Source organism: Thermobia domestica, chromosome 3 (assembly GCF_964235325.1).
Source record: "Thermobia domestica chromosome 3, izTheDome1.hap1.1, whole genome shotgun sequence".
NCBI lineage: Eukaryota > Metazoa > Arthropoda > Insecta > Zygentoma > Lepismatidae > Thermobia > Thermobia domestica.
In genome coordinates, this window is record NC_137456.1 from 150,511,238 (window position 1) to 150,530,852 (window position 19,615).

The window sequence follows — 19,615 nt, forward strand, 5'->3', positions numbered from 1 at the left end:
CCTTTCTCTTCTATAGACATGGAAACAGTTTAGTTTATCTAAAAAATCAAAGCGCATGAACTGACGTTCACGACTGATCAGCATCATTGACCAAATTATGCACGGAAAAATTAAAAGAAAAAAAGAACCTCTACTCCTCCGGCATTCATTAAATACGAAATTAAGGATCTACGTTTCTCTTGTAGCTTCTACATGCAATAGAAAAAATGTGAAACTTGATATTCTACTTAAAATACAGCTGTGCTCAATGTATCCCGTTGTAGGGATGTACACCTCAAAGAAGAGTGAAAATAACTTTAGTCTTAATTTGAAAAGTCAAACCATATCCCCTGGCCTTTGCAGAGAGTCTAAAAGACTATGATTTGTAAATATTGTTAGGAAGGCTCTTAACGTTTTTCAAGTTTTACTCCTCAGTTTAACGTTTACATTTTTTTCTTTTGCATCTACAATATTCAGCTTAGTTGATTCAGAAAACAGTGGAGAATTCAAACATGTTTACTTAAGTTAGAGGTTATGAATCCTTTATGAAATATACGAAGGCCGATCGAAAAACAAGGTTACAGAGACTATTACGGCTTGTATATGAAACAGCTGGAAGTTTAACACAGCTGATGATAGAGAGCATTCAACAATAGTCCTCGATGTATTCACAGTTTTTGTTCAACCGCTTATTATAACGGCAGATAGAGGCTTCTATACCATTTGCATGGATATTCACTTCAGCTTTTCGTAGCCATCAATAGGTAGAGCTATTTACCTAAGCACAAACTGGTGGCTAGTCAGTTTTTGCTTTAGAACAGGGGAAAAAATTGAAAGTCACTGAGGCTAGGTTAGAACTGTAGAACGGTTGCGTTAGTCGTTCCAAGCGTAACGTCAGTGGTTGAAGTACTGGGTCCACCGCAGTGTCCAGGTTTGTCATTAACAATATTGACCCGCCTTTCATTGAAGACATCACTTCCTTACATGTTGCTTTGAAATTTAGATCTCATGTACACCTATACAATCTGCCTATGAATGTCAGCAAGTGTAGTGTTTAGGGCTAGCAGGAACCGCACCACTGACTTCACTGCTACTCTTGGCCAATTTTCCAGGCGAGACATCATTTTTAATATGTGCTTCTGTGGTATACATGATAAGAATCCAAAGTCTTCAAACCTGCACCAACAAAGACATGCTATTAGTCTACAAATAATTTTTCGTTAAGTTACAGTGAATAACATAGAAGTTTTGTACCTTGTAACATTTTTTCCGATCATTCCTCGAATATATATATATATAAACACACCGGACAAAAAATAGATTATTCCTCTATAACCAATATGGATCTGTTTATATCGTTACTATATATGACATTTCAATGGTAACTTGTGGCTAAGTGATCCATAATCACCAACACATGAACATTGCAGTCAACTGTTGTGAGCGTGTCAGATAATTTTATGGAAACAACTCTTCCAGATGGGTCAAAAGCAATGATAGAACATGAGTTGTTGTGTTTGAGTGTGCTCGTTGATACATTGTTTCTAACATATAAAACAATGCATGTGTGTGTGTGTGTGTCTGTCATTAGACTTTTACTTAGAAGAGAGTCACCTAAATCCACTATTATTTTCATGCTTAAAACCGTTTTGTTTTGATTTTCCATTCAAGAGGAGATTGGGCAGGTTAACATTTCTAGATGTTCAAGAAGTATGGTGTGCCTCAGAAGCCTCTGAAATCAGACAGCACAAACAACTCTAGCGTGTTAACGTGGAATATTGTAATATCATTACGAGAACGGGCAGTACTGCTATTAGTATATGAAGTTGAATATCGGAGTCGTATCAAAACAGACTAGATAACATGTCTTCAGGAAATTTTCGAACTTTCCTACGAACACGAAACAAGTATGAGAGCTATTAATATCCTAATCAAATGAGATCGCCAGCAGTATCATGATCACACCTCAGTCAACTAGATTTTCCGTTTAATCCAAAAAAAAAAGCCGCAATATCTTCAAGTAAAATTAGTAATTATGAAAGTATAGACTGGTTGGCATCAAAAATTACATTACAAATAGTTCGAAATCTAAAGGCAGCAACTAACACCATATCAGTAGAACAAGCGTTGGCATTTATTAATAGAAAGAATAAACTGAGAGTATTATTGCAATGTTTCCAAATTTTTAAAATCAATATAGTTTAACTTCTTATTCTACCTCACTTATTTTATATAATCAGAATCCTCGCATTTGTCAAGATTATACTTAGATTTATGAAAAGCTAACGGAAGATCAGTACTCTGAACATTATTGTGAGTAGTAAAATACTGGAGAAAATTTAATCAACCTATTGTTAAACGTAATCAATCTATTCTATTTCGTTGGAGTTTTAATTTACGCTTCAAAGTTGCTTGTAACCACTATGGCTGTCATATTATGTGTGACTTCAATACTTTCTTAAGTTTGACTTATGGAAGATAGAAAAACACAATTAAAATAATGTTTCAAATCTGAACTTGGTCAAAGTCGATGCAGTGATAAATTTATTAGATGTATGTCAATACATTTTACAAAATCTATGATAATGAACCTTCTTAAATAGTGATTCAAGTGATTTGTAATATATTATGTCTCTTTAAATATTCAATAATATCATTTCGTACAAATCGTCCGATATGTGTACATTAACGTTTACAGTTTACTGAAGTGTTTTTTTTTAAAGTAATGTAATTAAGTCGGTTAAAATACATGACTTACCAGAGTTTAATAAAACAACACAAATGAGTAACTCAATTAAACTCAGATGTAAATCAGATCAAAGGATTTAATTTAAACACTTTAGTACAAGAATCATTGTTAAACGGTATAAATTTTACGAATAAAATGTTATTTCAAAATAAAACCCAGTTATTGAATATGTGGTTTCCAATGTATTATTTTAGTTCTAAAATTGTGAGTCCTATTCAGTTTCATTTTTCTTTATTAATTTATAGGACGTCTTTCTACAGAAGCAAATACTTCTAGTTGTAATGGTACTGACTATTTTGAGTGCTCTCTCGGACAATGCATCCCCCAAAATTTTGTCTGTGATGGAGATAGAGACTGCGAAAATGGCACAGATGAAAATCCTTTAGTTTGCAGTAAGTATATTTTTTAAAATTTCTTTTTACTGCAATAATCCATTATGTACAGTAACCAAGAGAAATAGGATATTTAAGTGCAACATGTTCACTCATCGATAACTTTATACAGAATTGAATGTACTGGTTATATTGAACTCTGTTGAACGTCAAAGAGTGAACAAAGATATGGGAAAACTTCGTGGGCTGATGAGAACTGATAGACATGTAATCATACAGCAAAATGCCAAACAAACTTCGGATTAATAAAGATTTAGATTTATTTCAACCAAGGGTCTGAAATTGAGAAAGGCTTGCTCTTCAAGCTTTCTCATATTTTTGACAGAACAGCAGAAATGTGATAGAAAAGAGTAATGTGAGGGTTTGGTGGCTACAGCAGTACATTCCAACAACTTACAAAGCTTATCGTGGTAGGGTATGAAACCTGCTTGAAAAGTTTCGTACAGCGATTTCACACAACATGCAATTGCCACATAGTTATCCAAATAAACACTCCATTAAACAAGTATAAACAGGCTCTAATACTTGTAGAAAGCTTTCTAGTGCTGTCATTCTGCGATAAAATTAAGGAAATTGGTTGTTTCGGGGAAATGGGAGCACCTACTTCAAGTGAATGCAGATATTTACTTATTCTGTCGTAGTCCCTTGGTTTTATTCCAATGATGTTTAATGTAACTCGCATACTTTGCGTTCTAATTCAAGAATAACATACTTCTTATTCAAATTTAGCCTTTCTACTATATTTCAATTAAAAGATATTGAAATTCTTTAACGAAGCTTTTAGGAAAAGCTAAATTTCCAGAAATACAAAAATAAATAAAGTTTTCTTTTTCCATTTATATCTTTTTATTAGAAGTTCACAAACACGTTTCGAATTACGTTTTTTAGATGAAAGGAATATGCTGCAAAATCCTGTATTATTTTAGGTTTGAAAGTAAAGGAAATATGACAAAGGAATTAATAATGAAAGCAACTAGGTAATTATTATCATTGAAGATTTTCTTGCCACATTTTAAAATTAGTAACCATATAGAAGAGAAAAGAAATCCAAACATCTCATATTAAGCGAAAATGGTGAACTTTTAGGTAAATTTGCACCAACGTACATCATGATCGTTACCTTTTGAACGAAACCCAACAGAGAAAAAAAGAGAGACACGTAAGTTCAAAAGCAAGTCGTGTCGAAATTGTTTAACTAAGTTTCTTAATACAATCAGTAAATTAAGTAAACATGCAATTTTAAGAGGTAAAATGCATCTGGAAAACAATCTAAGAGAAAAGAAAGATCTATAGAGGCAATTACATATAGAAATGAAAATGGTTTAACAAGAGTATAGAGCATTTCATTCGAAATAAGTAACGGAATCGACTCACTGAGTAACACCTATATACTCTAGAAGCTAACAAAATCACTAAAGTATTGATGGGATTCAACTACAAATATAGGAAGTACTACGAATAAGAAGTACTAAAAGAATTTCAGTGGGAACTCAATTTTCCGTAAAGATAAAGAAAATGAAGACTAACTGATAAATGATAATAAAGAAGATCGTGTATTTACCTAGGTAGAAGAGTGTAAGGGTTGAAATTGCACAAGATTAAAGATGAAGAAATTTAAAGAAACAAGTGAGAAGAAATAATATAATAAAGGGGAGCCAAGGAAATAGTCACATGACAGGGGAAGGCGGAAGAGGACCTCCTAATGAGGCTCAGACCCCTAAAACGTTCCTAGCCCCCTAACTGGTGTTTTGTTATGTACTTATTAAATTTCTCTAATACTTGCATCAAATGTGGAATGTGTAATAATAATAATAATAATAATAATAATAATAATATATATATATATATATATATATATATATATATATATATATATATTGTAAATAAACCCTTTTATCTAGGTATAACTTGCAAATGTGTTGTAATAAATAAACCAGGTGAACTTAATCATCTACTTACTTACTTCAATTTTTTTATAGGGATAGACATAGTTACTTATTTAGTACTACACTCCTGCACACACTACAATGTGTGAGTTTGATCTTATTTGTTCTTCGACGTTTTTCTTATTTTAAATTGAACTTCATTCCAAAAAAAAGAAAAAAGAAAAGAAAAGAAAAAAAGAAACAAATACAGTCCCATAAACAATTTATGTTTCCTTATAAGTACTTCATTTGTACATTTCCTACTACTTGTGACACTTAAGTGTGTGCAGTATCGGTGCAGCGGTGGCTCGGTGACAGAGCGTTCACCTCTGGTGCAGGGGTTTCTTGGTTCGATCCTATCTCGCGTCAAATGAACTTCGTGGTGAACAAAAAATGTGTACGTCAGTTTTCTCGGAATTCTCTCATTTCCTTCCACTTTCTTCATTTCTCATCATCACCGTCTCTCTTAGCCTAGGCGACATAAAGAGGGACGTAAAACAAATATTATATTTCATTTTACACGCATTTTTCGAGAACCTCGTTTCAATACAGGAGCATACTACTACTACTACTACTACTACTACTACTACTACTAATAATAATAATAATAATAATAATAATAATAAGAAGAAGAAGAAGAAGAAGAAAACAACAACAACAACAACAACAACAACTTAGAACTTGAACGGTTCACATTTTACGGATTTGACAACCCTAGTGTCACTTATGTGGTTGAGCCAGAACTATGAAACGAGACTTACTAGAATGTAGTATCTGACCTGAGCTTGTAGATGCCGGAGTTTCGCGCTTGTAGTTGTGAATACCTTCGAAAGAGAGTCATTATCTTCATGGATGCATCATAGATCTTTTCGACGCAAACAATTTGGAAAAATTGGGTGCTGAATCAGAGTCTGGAAAATAGTTTAACCATAGGATGGATCAACTAAACATTTCATGGTCACGAAAATTTAAATGAGGCTTATGACGAAACATTTCCAACAAAAGGACACGTTTGTGGTATATCAGCTAAAGTATCGCCTGAGGTCATGGTGTAAACGTGAGGAATTTTATAATCTGCTTTTAGCTAAGTTTGTGGGATTAAGCCCCGTGATTATAGCCTTGTATGGACTTATTTTGCCAGGGAGCTAAGAGATTAACGTGGGATTAAGATAGAAGTTTAGTTAAAAAGGCGACACACACTTCATCATATAGTATGATGTACATAGCATAATTACATTTTAATTGAAGTAATGAGATGGCAATTACAGCGGATAATCTTGCTTTGTAATCGGTAAACCGTTCAGTGTATGACGTGTGTAAGATGTTTCCGCTGGCGCCATTACTGTCTGGTACAGTTGCGACTTTTCCTTTATAGATACCGGCTCGCTTTCTATGACCGCCCGCTGCACCACGCGCTAACGCGATTTGCCGGCTCTTTTGTACTTTAGCTCAGGTAAGAAGAGAAAGTTATTACATACCTTTTCACTTACCATTGATGACACGCCCGCTACTCCGGTGCTGCCTATTTTCCTGGCCATATCTATAAATGTGTATTTGTAATTATGTAAGTATATTCATGCATGCTCTAATTATATACAAACTGACTAAGTCACTATCAATAGGTAATATGCCTGTTGTGATCTATATGTAACCACAAATAAATAATAAATAAATAAATAAACATTGAAAAATAAACGATAAAATAACAAAAAAATAGTTGTACTGACAACCGAGGAGAATCCACCATTGCGATTTGACATGCACCAGAGAATGAATTTGATGCAATTCACTATCAACACATCATTCGTTGAAGTCCACTTTCAGCCATACTATTCACTAGAGTGGCTTTGGTACATAGCTACATCATTGTCAGTTTCATAACCTCCTCCCCTCTCTAAATTGATGAACGTAAGACAAATTGTACGAAATTCATCTGGGTTGGACAAAATGGAAAACATTGTCACGTTGAATTGTGTTCAGATTTATTTCACGCGTAAAGGCATTCTCACATTCAGGCAATTAAGTATCGTGACACCTTATTCAAGAAATGTACCGAGTTTTACCTCCAGTGATGACATAGGTTCCCGTTTTTAACAATGAATGTAGCAGGAGACGGGGTATTTGTAGGTTCGTAAGAAATAGTAGTGGGCACAAAATCCAGTTTGCAGTAGTTAGAAAAACTGAAACAGATTTTTTTTGAAAACTTTCAAGGAATTGATTTTTTATCAAATCAGTTTTTCGTTTTTCCAAACTGATTCTGTTTTTTATCAAACAAGTTTTGGGATTTTAATAACCGGTTCGGTTTTCTATCAATCTAGTTTTAATTTTAAAACGGGCTCGGTTTATTATCAATCCGGTTTCGGTTTTATATCAAACCAGTTTCGGCTTTTTATCAAACTGTTTTTATTTTAAAACTGGTTCGGTTTGGTATATATAAAAAATGCTTCTTCGTTAAGTTGTTTTATATGAGTATTACAAGAATTAGTGGCAACGGATGCTTTTGTAGTAGTCTTGTTTCCGTCTAATGAACGTACCGAAGTAGAAGAATACTGTCATCACTAATTGCAGTAACAAGTTCTTTTCTGTTTTGTTTTCTAATCTTCTGTTTGACTATTGGTGGAACAGTCGTATCAATACCAAACTTGTCTATGAAAATAACACTAGAGTTCCTTTCATCAAATTCGCTTTGGAGGAACAGTTATTTTTACACTCACGAAAGGACTGATCTGTGTTACACCTTTTTATTTCCGACCTTTTAAAATTATCTAGGGTAAATCTGAACGTCTTTGGGGGTCATCCTTTGAAAAAAAAAAACACTGAACAGTAGGTCAGATTCTAAATGCAGATCAAAAGTATTTTACTTCTGTACTTAATGTTCAGATCATTTTCATTATATTATGAGTCAGATATGACGACACGTAACAGAACACACAATATAAATAAAATAAATACACTTCTCTTCTTTTCAGATACAAGTTATGACTAAACGTTTCATTTTACTATTTAGCAAAAAATTTATACGTTGTGCAAAATTTCATTTTTCCTTTATCTTACTTTCTTGCTCGCTCGGTCGTTCTGTTGCACTTCACGTAATAGCTTCTCTCTTATTTTTGCAAATACATTAATTACAAACACTACACGATTGAGGATATCAGACAAAAGAAAGAGCTTATCACAGTAATTCAAGTACTGCAAAGACGTCATTACCTATCTAATGAGTCATTGCATTTATTTTGTGGAGTCACTACTGTGTGTTTATGTGCTGTTATTGGTTGAAGGAGTTGTGCGAAGGGGGGCTAGAGTGTTTTCCTGTATTACTTTTCATGTTGGCCAAACAGAAGCGCACTAAAGTCAATACATATTATCCATTTCTTGATTTGAGTTGAGTTAAGGAGGTAGTTTGAATTTAATATCCCTTTCAGCAGCGAGGCTATACGAGACGTGGACCTACCGATTAACGTTTAATCCAAATCACATAAGCTCCTACCCGAGTCTCCAACGCCAAGGGCGCGTACGCTAACCGCTTAGCCACGAGTGAGCTCTATTTCTTGATTTGATATGCTATAATATTGTTAAAGTGATTGTTGTGATTTGAAGTGGAGAATGGAAACGAGAAAGCAAATGACCACACAAAGTACTGCATTCTGATATTAGAAGAAGTACATATAAAAATTAAAAGTTTGTATTTGTAAAATGGAAAGAAATAGCTTTCATTTCATTAACGAAAACAGCAGAAAAGCAGCTGATTTTGTGGTGGACAGAAACATGAGAACTTTTATTAATATTCTTATATTTTCTTCAAGCATGCTATTCGAACTGTATGCATAAACCCACACTGTAGACAAATGCCGTAGAAATGCGACTTATGCGCTTAATCCTACCACCTTTTAGTAAAGTTATATCAAATATTGATTCTGCTAACATGCAGTATATTTCATTTGCAATCCCAGACAATACGAATTTTCTTATAGTTCATCATCGAGTATTGTAAATTAGATCAAAAAACTTATACTTACCAGAGGCTCTTTAACCCTACATAATATTTCAACAAATTGGGTATGTATTGAATTCTTATTCCTTGGAGGGAAGTTTTTTTTGTTGTCAGCATAAGCATCAAAATTTACCGTCTACGAGTGTAAGTAAAATATTAAGAAATAAATTGCTGAAGCTTTATTTTTTAACTTTATTGAACTGCATAGCGAACGCGATTTCATAACTTTGGTTTTACTCCAAACTGAAATAATAATATTTTCCGGTGTAGACCCATCATCCTGAAAGACCATGGTGTCTCAGTAGTACAGTTCTTCCCTCCAGTGTGTGGGATCCCTGGCTTGATTCCAGCTTGCGCCAAGTGGGCCTCGTGGTGGATAACCTCCATTATGTGGGTTTACTCGTGCTTTCCAATTTCCTCAAATTTTCTTTATTGCACTATTTTATTAATTATCATTCTCATCTCTCTTTGCGTTCAAGAATTATCATGGATCTGAAACTGTAAGACTTCACTTCATCTTTTCATCATCATAGGCAGTTGGAGAACTACGCGAATTAAGAAGTACCAAATTCATTGTCAGTAGCAAACTCAAAGTCAGAAATATTGACACCTGGGATTTAATGCACTGACCACACATCATCTACGTCTTTCTATTTGTCAACTAATTTCATAAGTATGTCAAATTCGCATGAATATAAAGAATAATGTTTGTTTGTTATCTCTCTCCCCTGCTGCAGTTGGTTCACTTCTGTGTACTCAAATGAAATAATTAACGTGATGTCGTAAAAGCACATGGCCGGTGAAGCATAGGCAGTGCATCTGCTTACTTTTTAAGTGCACTTTCATTCCCATCAATAGATGGGCGGGCCACAGAAAGTAACGCCTTCTCTTCGGCCAGTGACATCAATTTAACTGTACCAAAAGATATTAGGAGTGGTATCAGGAATTATTGATTTATTGCCATTAATACATAAAAATACAACTATAGATGAGATTATGGTAGCAATGACGTGCTGTTCACATGAGGATATATCATTTTATCTGAGACGAGAGTGTTAATGTTCTGCTCTGTGGCTATTCAGGGCGCGTATATATATATATATATATATATATATATATATATATATATATATATAGTATACTTGTATACATGAGGGTGTCAAAGGAATATAATGGTGTGTCACATTTCCCAATTCAACATTTCCAAGCAATTCAATGCAATAACACATGCAAAACAAGTTTTTCCGAACTATCTGTCGACATATTTCCGAAATTAAACTACTTACATATTGTTGAATCCAACCCATTCTACCTAATAACTTAATTTCAAAGTTTACAATTATATTTTCCCTAGCCCCTAATATATAACGGTATAAAGATGATAGTTAACTTTTGACTTCCTAGATTTGTTGAGTCTCATCCCCTAAAATGGTTCCATATCAGGCCAAAGTAGCTCACAAGAAAAATCAGCTCAATTGAATAATATTAAATCGTGCCCCAAAGAAATTCAAGCTTTGAATATGACGTAAAGATGTGTTATACACCCTTGTAAGTTGGGAATGTCTAGACGGAGTAAGACTATATTTTGGTAGGGATAATGGAGACTTACTACAGTGTAGTACCATCATCGCGTTCATTTTGAAGTCCGTCATCTTGGGTTCAGATCATTTTTCTAGGTTAGGAAGAGGGTCATCTAATATGTTTTGGTAGCATTTAATCACTAATGCACATCTGACATGATTTACAAGTTGCTTTCAATTACTTAATAGTTATTACTTTTATAGAATAACATTCCAATGTCCTGTTGTTTTCCGACTGATCTAAGACGTGTGCAAATTGCAGAAAAAGAAAAAAGAGAAAATAAATAAATAAATAAATAAACAAGCAATCTTTACAAATAATAAAGTGTATGTATATGCGCCTGTCATCAACCTTTCACATAGAAAAGATTAGCCTAGGGTCACCAAATTTGGAACAATTATTGTTCTTTACCGATTTAATTCAGCACCGAAACCTTTGTTTCAGTTTCGGCACGGGGCCTAATTAGGGGAGGGGTCAAATGTAATCATAAGAGGAGATAATGAGGAGAGACACCGGATATTAGTGGCAAACTCAGTTTTCGAGTTCGCTGAGATGAATAGTAGCACTTCCGATGACATTCAATTACAACTTTAGCCCTCATTGGCATGGAGGCTTAGTGACTGTAGGAAATAATATTTCCAAAATGTCCAACATTATTGTCAAATTCATAATCTTCAGGGCCACTGCGATAAATAGCAACGTCACCGATGCCAAGTCAAGCTTTATCCTCCATTGCAATGAGAGTTTTGGGGTGTTATAAAATTGCATATCCAACATGAACGACATTATATCAAATTCATAGTTTTCGGGATCTCTGAGATAAATAGTAACATTGCGATGCTATTATTTTCTAATGTTAGCCCACATCGCCATAGGAGTGGATTGCGTAAAAAAATAACATATCAAAATGACCGAATTGATTGGTGAGAGTCCCGTTGAAATTTGAGCCCAGTTGTTGGGTAGAAGGGATATAGCAGCAGATCCAGGAACTGACATGGGTAGTACTGAGGACACTGCTCTTCGATACTTGTTCATTGCATTCGTATTAAGGATGACAACGCCTAAGATCTTGCTAGTCCTTATTTATTTATTTATTTATTTATTTTAAGTCATATTAACAGGGACAACTCCGAAGGTGTAAGTCTCCTTAATTTTTTTGCTGACATTTACATGGGCAACGGCGAATACATTGTTCCCTCTTTCATTTATTTCACTCATATCTTTACCTTAAAATATGATATAATACATAAACCTTATCTTCCCTGTGTAAAGAACAAGTATTACAGGAACCTTATGTTACTAAATTAATGTAGGTTGTAAATAACATCAAATGGGTTTATGTGGCAAAAAAAAAAAAAAAAAAAAAAAAAAATAGAGAAGCTATCGCAAAACGATATCTCATATAACCTCTTTCCTTTCCAACAAAAGTTGATCTAAATTCAAAATGGCGAACTTTAAGATAGACGTCATGGTAGTGCTTACACAATAGTAGGTCTTCATTGTCTCTATCCAAGATACTGTTTCACTTCGTCTACTCATCCCAACTTCCAGGGTTCTATTACAGATCTTTGCCTCACATTGTACATTATAAATTCATCTAATTATTCCGCATTAGTATTATTGAATTGAACTAATTTTTCTCATGGCCTACTTTGATGTTTATGAAACCATTTTAGGTATTTATGTTCTTAGAAGGGAATATCTTATATTGATAGTAGAATTGGCCAATCAAACAATGCGCAATCGATAGAGGACTAAAGAAAAGTGAGAAATTCAAAGTTTTATTGACCGACACTCAGAAACACAGAAGATACAGAGGAAAGAAGGATCTAGAATCATGTGAAGATAGCAATGCAAAAGATACACTGACAACAGAAAGAACTTCAAAATGGTTAAAGTAATCAAAATGACATCTACACAACAGTATAGTAGGCAAACGTTCTGTCCACAAAGTGAAATTTTGTCAAATGGCACGGAACACAAAATATAACATCTAGAAAATCTAATTATGAATATAATCATACCTGTGAATCCTTGAAATGCAGTGTTGCCCACGTTTGAAGATAGGCCTATATGAATTCCTATTTGAATCTTAGATGTAGAAGAGTGCATACAGTACACGATTTGAACTAGTTGAAACCAAAATATGAAACCACAAACAAGAATATAATCACTGAAGTACAAAAATAACGGACGAATCGTGTACTGTATGTACTCTTCTAGATCCAAGATTCATATAGGAATTCATATAGGCCTATCTTCAAACGTTGGCAACACTGTACACGAAGACCTCACACGTATGGTTCTACTCATAATTAGATCTTCTAAATGTTATAATTTCTGTTCCGTGCCATTTAACAAAACTTCATTTTGTTGTCAGTTGCCAACACTGCATTTCATATGATGTATTGAGCATGTCTGTGGGGTCAATGTTTGCATACTATACTGTTGTGTAAATATAATTTTGATTACTATAACCATTTTGAAGTTCTTTCTGTGTCAGTGTATCTTTTGCATTGCTATCTTCACATGAATCTAAATCCTTCCTTCCTCTTTATCTTCTGTGTTTCTAGGTGTCGGGCCGTAAACTTTTGGATTTCTCACTTTTCTTCAGTCCTGTATTGACTGCGCATTGTTTGATTGGGCAATGCTACTATCAATATAAGATGTTTCCTTATCAGACTCAAAAAAATCTTGGAAGTCGCAAATTAAGGAATATCTTTCTATCTGCATTTTTCGAAATGGTAGTTCATTAGTTTCATGATTTTTTTTTTTTTTAGGTTTCGCCAATGTTGTAGACGTATTAACGTTTACTGAATACTATTTAATATTCTCTAATATTAATTTTTATATGGATAAATGAAGTTTACAGCCATTTACATACTTTAATGTTTGATTGAATATTAAATAGCTTTACGAATTCAGCGTACAACGACTTTGTAAGTGATTGTTTCCATTAAATTTGATTGGGTTCAGCTTATTCTTTTGATTTTCTTGAAAAGCTGCGTACGAAAGGAATGTTAAATAAAACAAGTACCTCTGGCAATCTTGTCATGCGACTAGCGTCACTTTCAAACAATGAAATTAGTTTAAAACTTCGCCGCATACCAAGATAAACAACTAATACTATTTTAGATTTGAAGGACTCGGGAGGAAAACATCGTAAAGGACCAATACAAATTTAAGGATATTAAAAGTTTTATGTGTGTTTAGAAAAAGAAACTGTAAATTTAACATATTATTTTTACTAGCAAATATAATTCATATAGAAGTTTATTATAATAAAACTGCATTCTGTGGAATATGTGGGCTATGTATTTTGGTAGTGCAGCCAACTATCCATTCTATATATAAAACTCACAATTGCCACTTACCATGTTTTCCTCTGGAACCCTTGTATAATATTTTCATATTTCTTAATCTTTTTCATTCCCTATTTATCTGGTATCATCTCTTAATGCACACTCTCTTAAACCCAAAGGTGAGAAACTAAATGGAAGCTTTGAAACTAATTTCATACAGTTGTATATTAAAATTAGTTTCATGTTGAAAGAGCCAGAGGTTCTGTTATTTTTCTTTTTACATGCCTTACTGTTGAATATACTTTATAATTCAATGAAGAAGGAAAAATGTGACGTACTTGACATATATATATTAGGAAAATTAGAATTAAAATTAGCGGGAAAATTTGAATTAAATATTTTCCATTTACAATTTTATAAAACTTTTAAATAATTGCATGTTTTTTGTTTATTTAACAGATAAAACTAAATGTAAAGACGATCAATTTCGATGTGATTCTGGACGATGTATATCCATGTCGTACGTATGTGATGGTGATCAAGATTGTAGGAATGGTGAAGACGAAAATCCTCCAAGATGCCCATGATTTTATATCATTTTTTTAGTATTTGTTTAATGAAGCTTTAAAAGTAATATGTTTCTTACGCTTTTGTGTTGAGATACATATTCTGTGAAACAAATATACATATTGTAATTTAATTTCAAGAAAGAGTGTTGTTAGTATCTATATATTTTACAACTGAAAAGGTCAAGTATAACAATAGGTGTATAGCTGCTTTCGAGCTATAATGGTTGAGAAGAAAAGTATACTGATTGTGGAAAAGGTTGAACACGAGATTAGAACGTTTTATGATCCCTACTGTACCAGAAACGATATCTCTTGCCAACCTTGCCCGTTCATCCCAATGTATGTACAGTAGCACAGAGGACGTACTGTTCAACGAACCTAGGACAATTTTTAAACTTCAGACTTGAACAAGATTATATAGGAGTTCAACGTTCTTTTTATCTATGAAGATAAGAGTACTTTCCTAAAGGAAAAGAATTAACAGTTATGGATTTATCGAAAACGATTGTAACAATTTTAGAAGTTTTAGTAAATTAAAATTTCCTTAGCAACCATACAATATGGTATAAGTGAGTAGAATAATATGCACCCATGGACCATTTTTGACCTTGAAAGTACTTATACTCTATGTACATACTGTCGTTGAAGTAATGAATATTTTGATTAAGAACTCTCATTGAAGTAATAAATGTTTTAATTGAAGTACAAAGGTTCAATTGTAATTGTACCTAAATTACCGATAAAAAGCCGTAATAATTCAAGTTCAATTACAATTGAACCTTTGTACTTCAATTAAAACATTTATTACTTCAATGAGAGTACTTAATCAAAATATTCATTACTTCAACGACATTATGTACATAGAGTATAAGTACTTTCAAGGTCAAAAATGGTCCATGGGTGCATATTATTCTACTTAAGTGATCTTCCTAGGAAAGTTAAAGAAGAGGTTCTTTTGGAATAATTTCCAAAGAAAACACTTAATGATGTTTTGAAACGTTTATTACGATGGCATAAGTAACTTACGATGGCATAAGTAACTTAACCTACAATAAGACACAAAGACTATTTCCTCAAAAACGACAAATGCGATTTTATTAATATTTCCCAAATACAAATTCGATTTGAAATCTGCAACGTTCTATAAGGAACTTCGTATCAAACGTTACACACAGGGTAGTTTATGATTTGTATTTCCTTCAGAAGAATTGAAACATGCACGAAATTCGGTTCATATTTCTGCAATAAAAAATGGATGTGATGTAATTTAGAGCGCTTATCTGTACCGCTTACTTAAAATGTATATATTTTATCTATAGTTACATAAGAAAAATACAGGAGAGAGAGAGTTTATAACAAATCTCATTTCCTAGCATGGATATATAATATTCTTTATTTCTGTACTTCAAATTTGTAACAATATTTACTCATTTTAATTAAGTAATACCATTTATAAGTGGTGCAATTCATTGGATTCTAGTAGAAAGTAAATGGTAATTTGTTGACTATAGAAACTTATGTTCTGTGAAATAAAATGATAAACGAATACCTGAAAAGGATGAACTCAAAATTTTAGAAGATAACCTAAAATATATTCATGTTCATGTAAAATCATGTAATATTTCGAATTCAAAGACTTCAAACCTTTAACCCTGCGTTAGGCCCGTACATTTGTGTTGCACAATTAGGTGCGTGGGTGACAGATATCACCTACTTATTAAAATGTATCTAAAATAAGTAAAATCATCTTTAAATGACGATTCTTTCCTTTATTTGATACATTGTTATTGAGGCGTTGCATGGCAAAGTGGCGTAACTCTTTTCTTAAAATGAGATTAACTCATGTACGTGAACTTAAAACTATAACCTGATGAATGTGAAAGTTGCGTATCTCAGAGATAAAAATAGGCCAATAAATGGCAGTACAAAGAATGTCGTAATTCGAATTCACGATGACTCTGCACGGCAAATTGGCGTAAGTCTGACAACATTCGACAAGAATCACTTTACAAAGGTCATTAGAAGCTAAAGAAGGACATAATTGACTTAATGCCATTTATACCACTTATTAATCACCACTACTTCTTGTCTTTAAGGGACAGTGACCAGATTGGAGATGATGATGATGAGCGTACTGTGATAGTAATGATGATACATAATATTCCAGTATGCCTTCCTTATTCATGTTTCTGTTTACATTTATATTGCCACTGTGTTTTTATGACTTATTTTTACGTTCATTTACGGCTGTGCTTTTTTTTTTTTTTTTTTTTTGGTCAACATACTCTTCAGTTACACAAGGGGTTGGATGGCAAAGTGGCATAAGTCAATATTACTTGCCAATTTAGGTACTTATGAACTTATAATTACATAACGAGTCTTCACAGATGAACGTTTAGTTATATAGGGATAAAAAACTGTAATACTTGTAGAATTTCCTGTATTTATTTTCATATGTATCTCAATATCTAGAAATTACCAGCGCCAATTTCCTTACAGTCACTGAATTATATGCTATTCATTGAAAATACAAGAACTGTGTGTATGTATTCTGACACTCTGCACTTTCCGATTTGACAACATACCTTAGCAACATAAAAGATTCAGAACTGAACTTTGTATTTTGTTGTCTTATTTTTCTAAATGGATTCTAATAAAAGTCTCAATATCTCAAAATGTCTCAAAAGTGAATTACTCATGCCATGCAAATCCTCAATTATAGATTTTAGTTTTGGTTGCACACAGTGTTGTACTAAATGTAACTTATCGAGACTACTAAACTGATTCCAAGCATGTTACACAAATGTCTGTGAAATGTTCTCCACACATCCACCTCTTGTTTTCGAAGCCAGGCATGGCAACGTCCTATGGAGCCTGTTAGCTTTTCAAGATCGACCATTCCCTCTTCCTCAATACTCGGTCCCTCTTCCTTATTTCAATTAGAACTTGAGGAATAGAGCAGAGGCGTTGTATCTGATGTTTAATTATTTCCCTCATTTACACGCTTCAGGTTGTCTCGTTGCTGTGCGGAGCGCTGGAAATTCCAAATCAACCAATCAATTTTAACTTATCGGAAGAATAAACAACACAAAATCGCCTGGAATATTCATTAAAACTTTTAATTTACGTATAAACGTTCTCTCTCGTATGAGAAAGCCATTCTATTGCAAGTAGTTTTCTAAGAGATGAAATCTTTCAGGTTAAGTCCCATGATTATGCCCTCAAGACTAAAAGAGACAAGTTAATAGTACTGAAAGAATTGGTGGGAGAAGAATTGAAAAAAAACGGGAGTGACCCAAGAAATCTGATGGGAACAATGTTGCCACCACAATCTTACTTGATCTGGGATCGAACCAGAGATCCCATGAATCAGAGGTAAACGCTCCACCACTGATCAAGCACGTCTTCTGTTCTTCGAGAACAGAGAAAAATATCATTATTCTTGGTCACGGGGTCTTATGAATTACCCTGTACACTACGTTACTGCTATTGAATTACGTAAAAGTTCCACTTTAAACTGTCGTTTCTCGAAAACAAATGACGAATGGAACTCGAATTAAATGAGACTTTGATTAGTTTAGTCGTAGAATCTTTCAATGCACAATTGAATATGATGCAGGCGAGGCGCAATGATAATATCTAAAGAAATTGTGAATTTTGTTGGGTATTCTATCAATTTTTCAATGACGAAGGAAAAGCAATAATAAAATACAATACTTCAACGAGTAGAAAACATGCTATATTTTTCAAGTTAGAGAAACACTGGATTCCACATGATAGCAATATGTCAGTGTCGGTTCAACAACATAACAATTTTAATTTCAATTACATTATTTTCTTATGAGTTAACAATATCAAAACAATGGAAGTCATTATCGTACGTTAGCAGAAGTTTACTTCATCTTCTGTCACATACTTTTCTTTATAATCAAGGATAGTATACGCTAGGCCTTATACGGTTGTTTACAATTCTTTCAATTTGATTTCTCTCTTACTCTTTCATGAATAAATCCCCGGAAAGAGTTCGATACCTCTTAGACACCACATAAAGGAAGTTAGTGAAGGTCAATTCTTCCAACCTAACCCTATTAAGGAGATGTTTCAGGTAGATAGGTATTGACGTCGCAAGTTGTGACATTCCAGCGTTCTGTTTCTGAATATCTCGGATCTTGGGGACGGAACAGTACAGTGAACATTATACATCTTTCCGTGGTTTAATATCAAGTTATACTCGAAAATGCTTTTTCACAGTTGTCGATGTAAAGTCCTTCATAAAGTATAGAGGAGTGTTCTGCATTTATTTGACGCCAAATTTTATTTTGTTGTAAGATTTCATGTTTACATGTTAAAATCTGAAAACTATCGTATATATACTTTATAATAGTATGTATACTTTAATAATAGTATGTACTGTTTTTAAATAGTTATTACCCATGAACATAGAGAACAACGCAGTCTAGAAATTACTTATTAGACGTATTTATAATAGAGAATAAGTTTTTTTTATTCAGTTTGTGTGTGTAAATGAAAAAACAATAATGATTATTTTAAACAATGATTTAGTTAACACTATTTATGTGAACTACATTATTACAGATTGGAACTACATATCGATAGTCTTATTGCAAATCCAGCAATTCTAGATGATAGACACATTAAGGGGAAGTAAAGGGATGCATTCTTAAATTTGAAATGAAAACAGTGACCAATCTGCGGATACCTACACGGGAGGAATCAGAACAAAGATAATTGTGTATTCTCTTCTTGTGTATACATATTTTCTTTTTTCCTTACCTTCTGATCCGGGACATCATTGTGGAACTATAATCACATACTAAAATTTCCTCTAAGAAGTAGGTTGAAGATCTTAATACCTTTATAGTTAGATAGTGTTTGTTTTGTCCCTAGTTTTAAATACGAGGGTCACTACGAAAGTTTTGAGATACGCATTGTTGTGGCACAGTATTTGAATTCCAACAATTGCGTTCGGTAGTGGTGTCCAGAGCAAAGAAACGAAGTACATTTCAACTCGCCTCGCTTATCGGCGTGGCCGTATTGCCTTTACTTGTTTGTTGATGTGAGCAGTATTCGGCTGTCTAGAATGGAGCTTGAAAGGGAACATTTTCG

At 33.4% G+C, this 19,615-nt stretch overlaps 1 protein-coding gene across 7 annotated transcripts in view; it reads left to right on the top strand.

Annotated features, from left to right (window-relative positions):
- LOC145680806 (uncharacterized) overlaps positions 1-17,263 on the top strand; it is a 331,282-nt gene extending 314,019 nt beyond the window's left edge. For 3 of the 7 annotated variants that reach the window (XM_081751877.1, XM_081751876.1, XM_081751873.1), the window contains exons 18-19: positions 2,974-3,120; positions 14,379-17,263. In XM_081751877.1, coding sequence (XP_081608003.1) covers positions 2,974-3,120; positions 14,379-14,506 — 275 coding nt within the window. In that variant the 3' untranslated portion in view covers positions 14,507-17,263. The remainder of the gene's footprint in view (positions 1-2,973; positions 3,121-14,378) is intronic. The other 4 variants (XM_081751871.1, XM_081751872.1, XM_081751875.1 and 1 more) reach the window with 2 other exon arrangements.
- Positions 17,264-19,615: the final 2,352 nt, after the last annotated feature.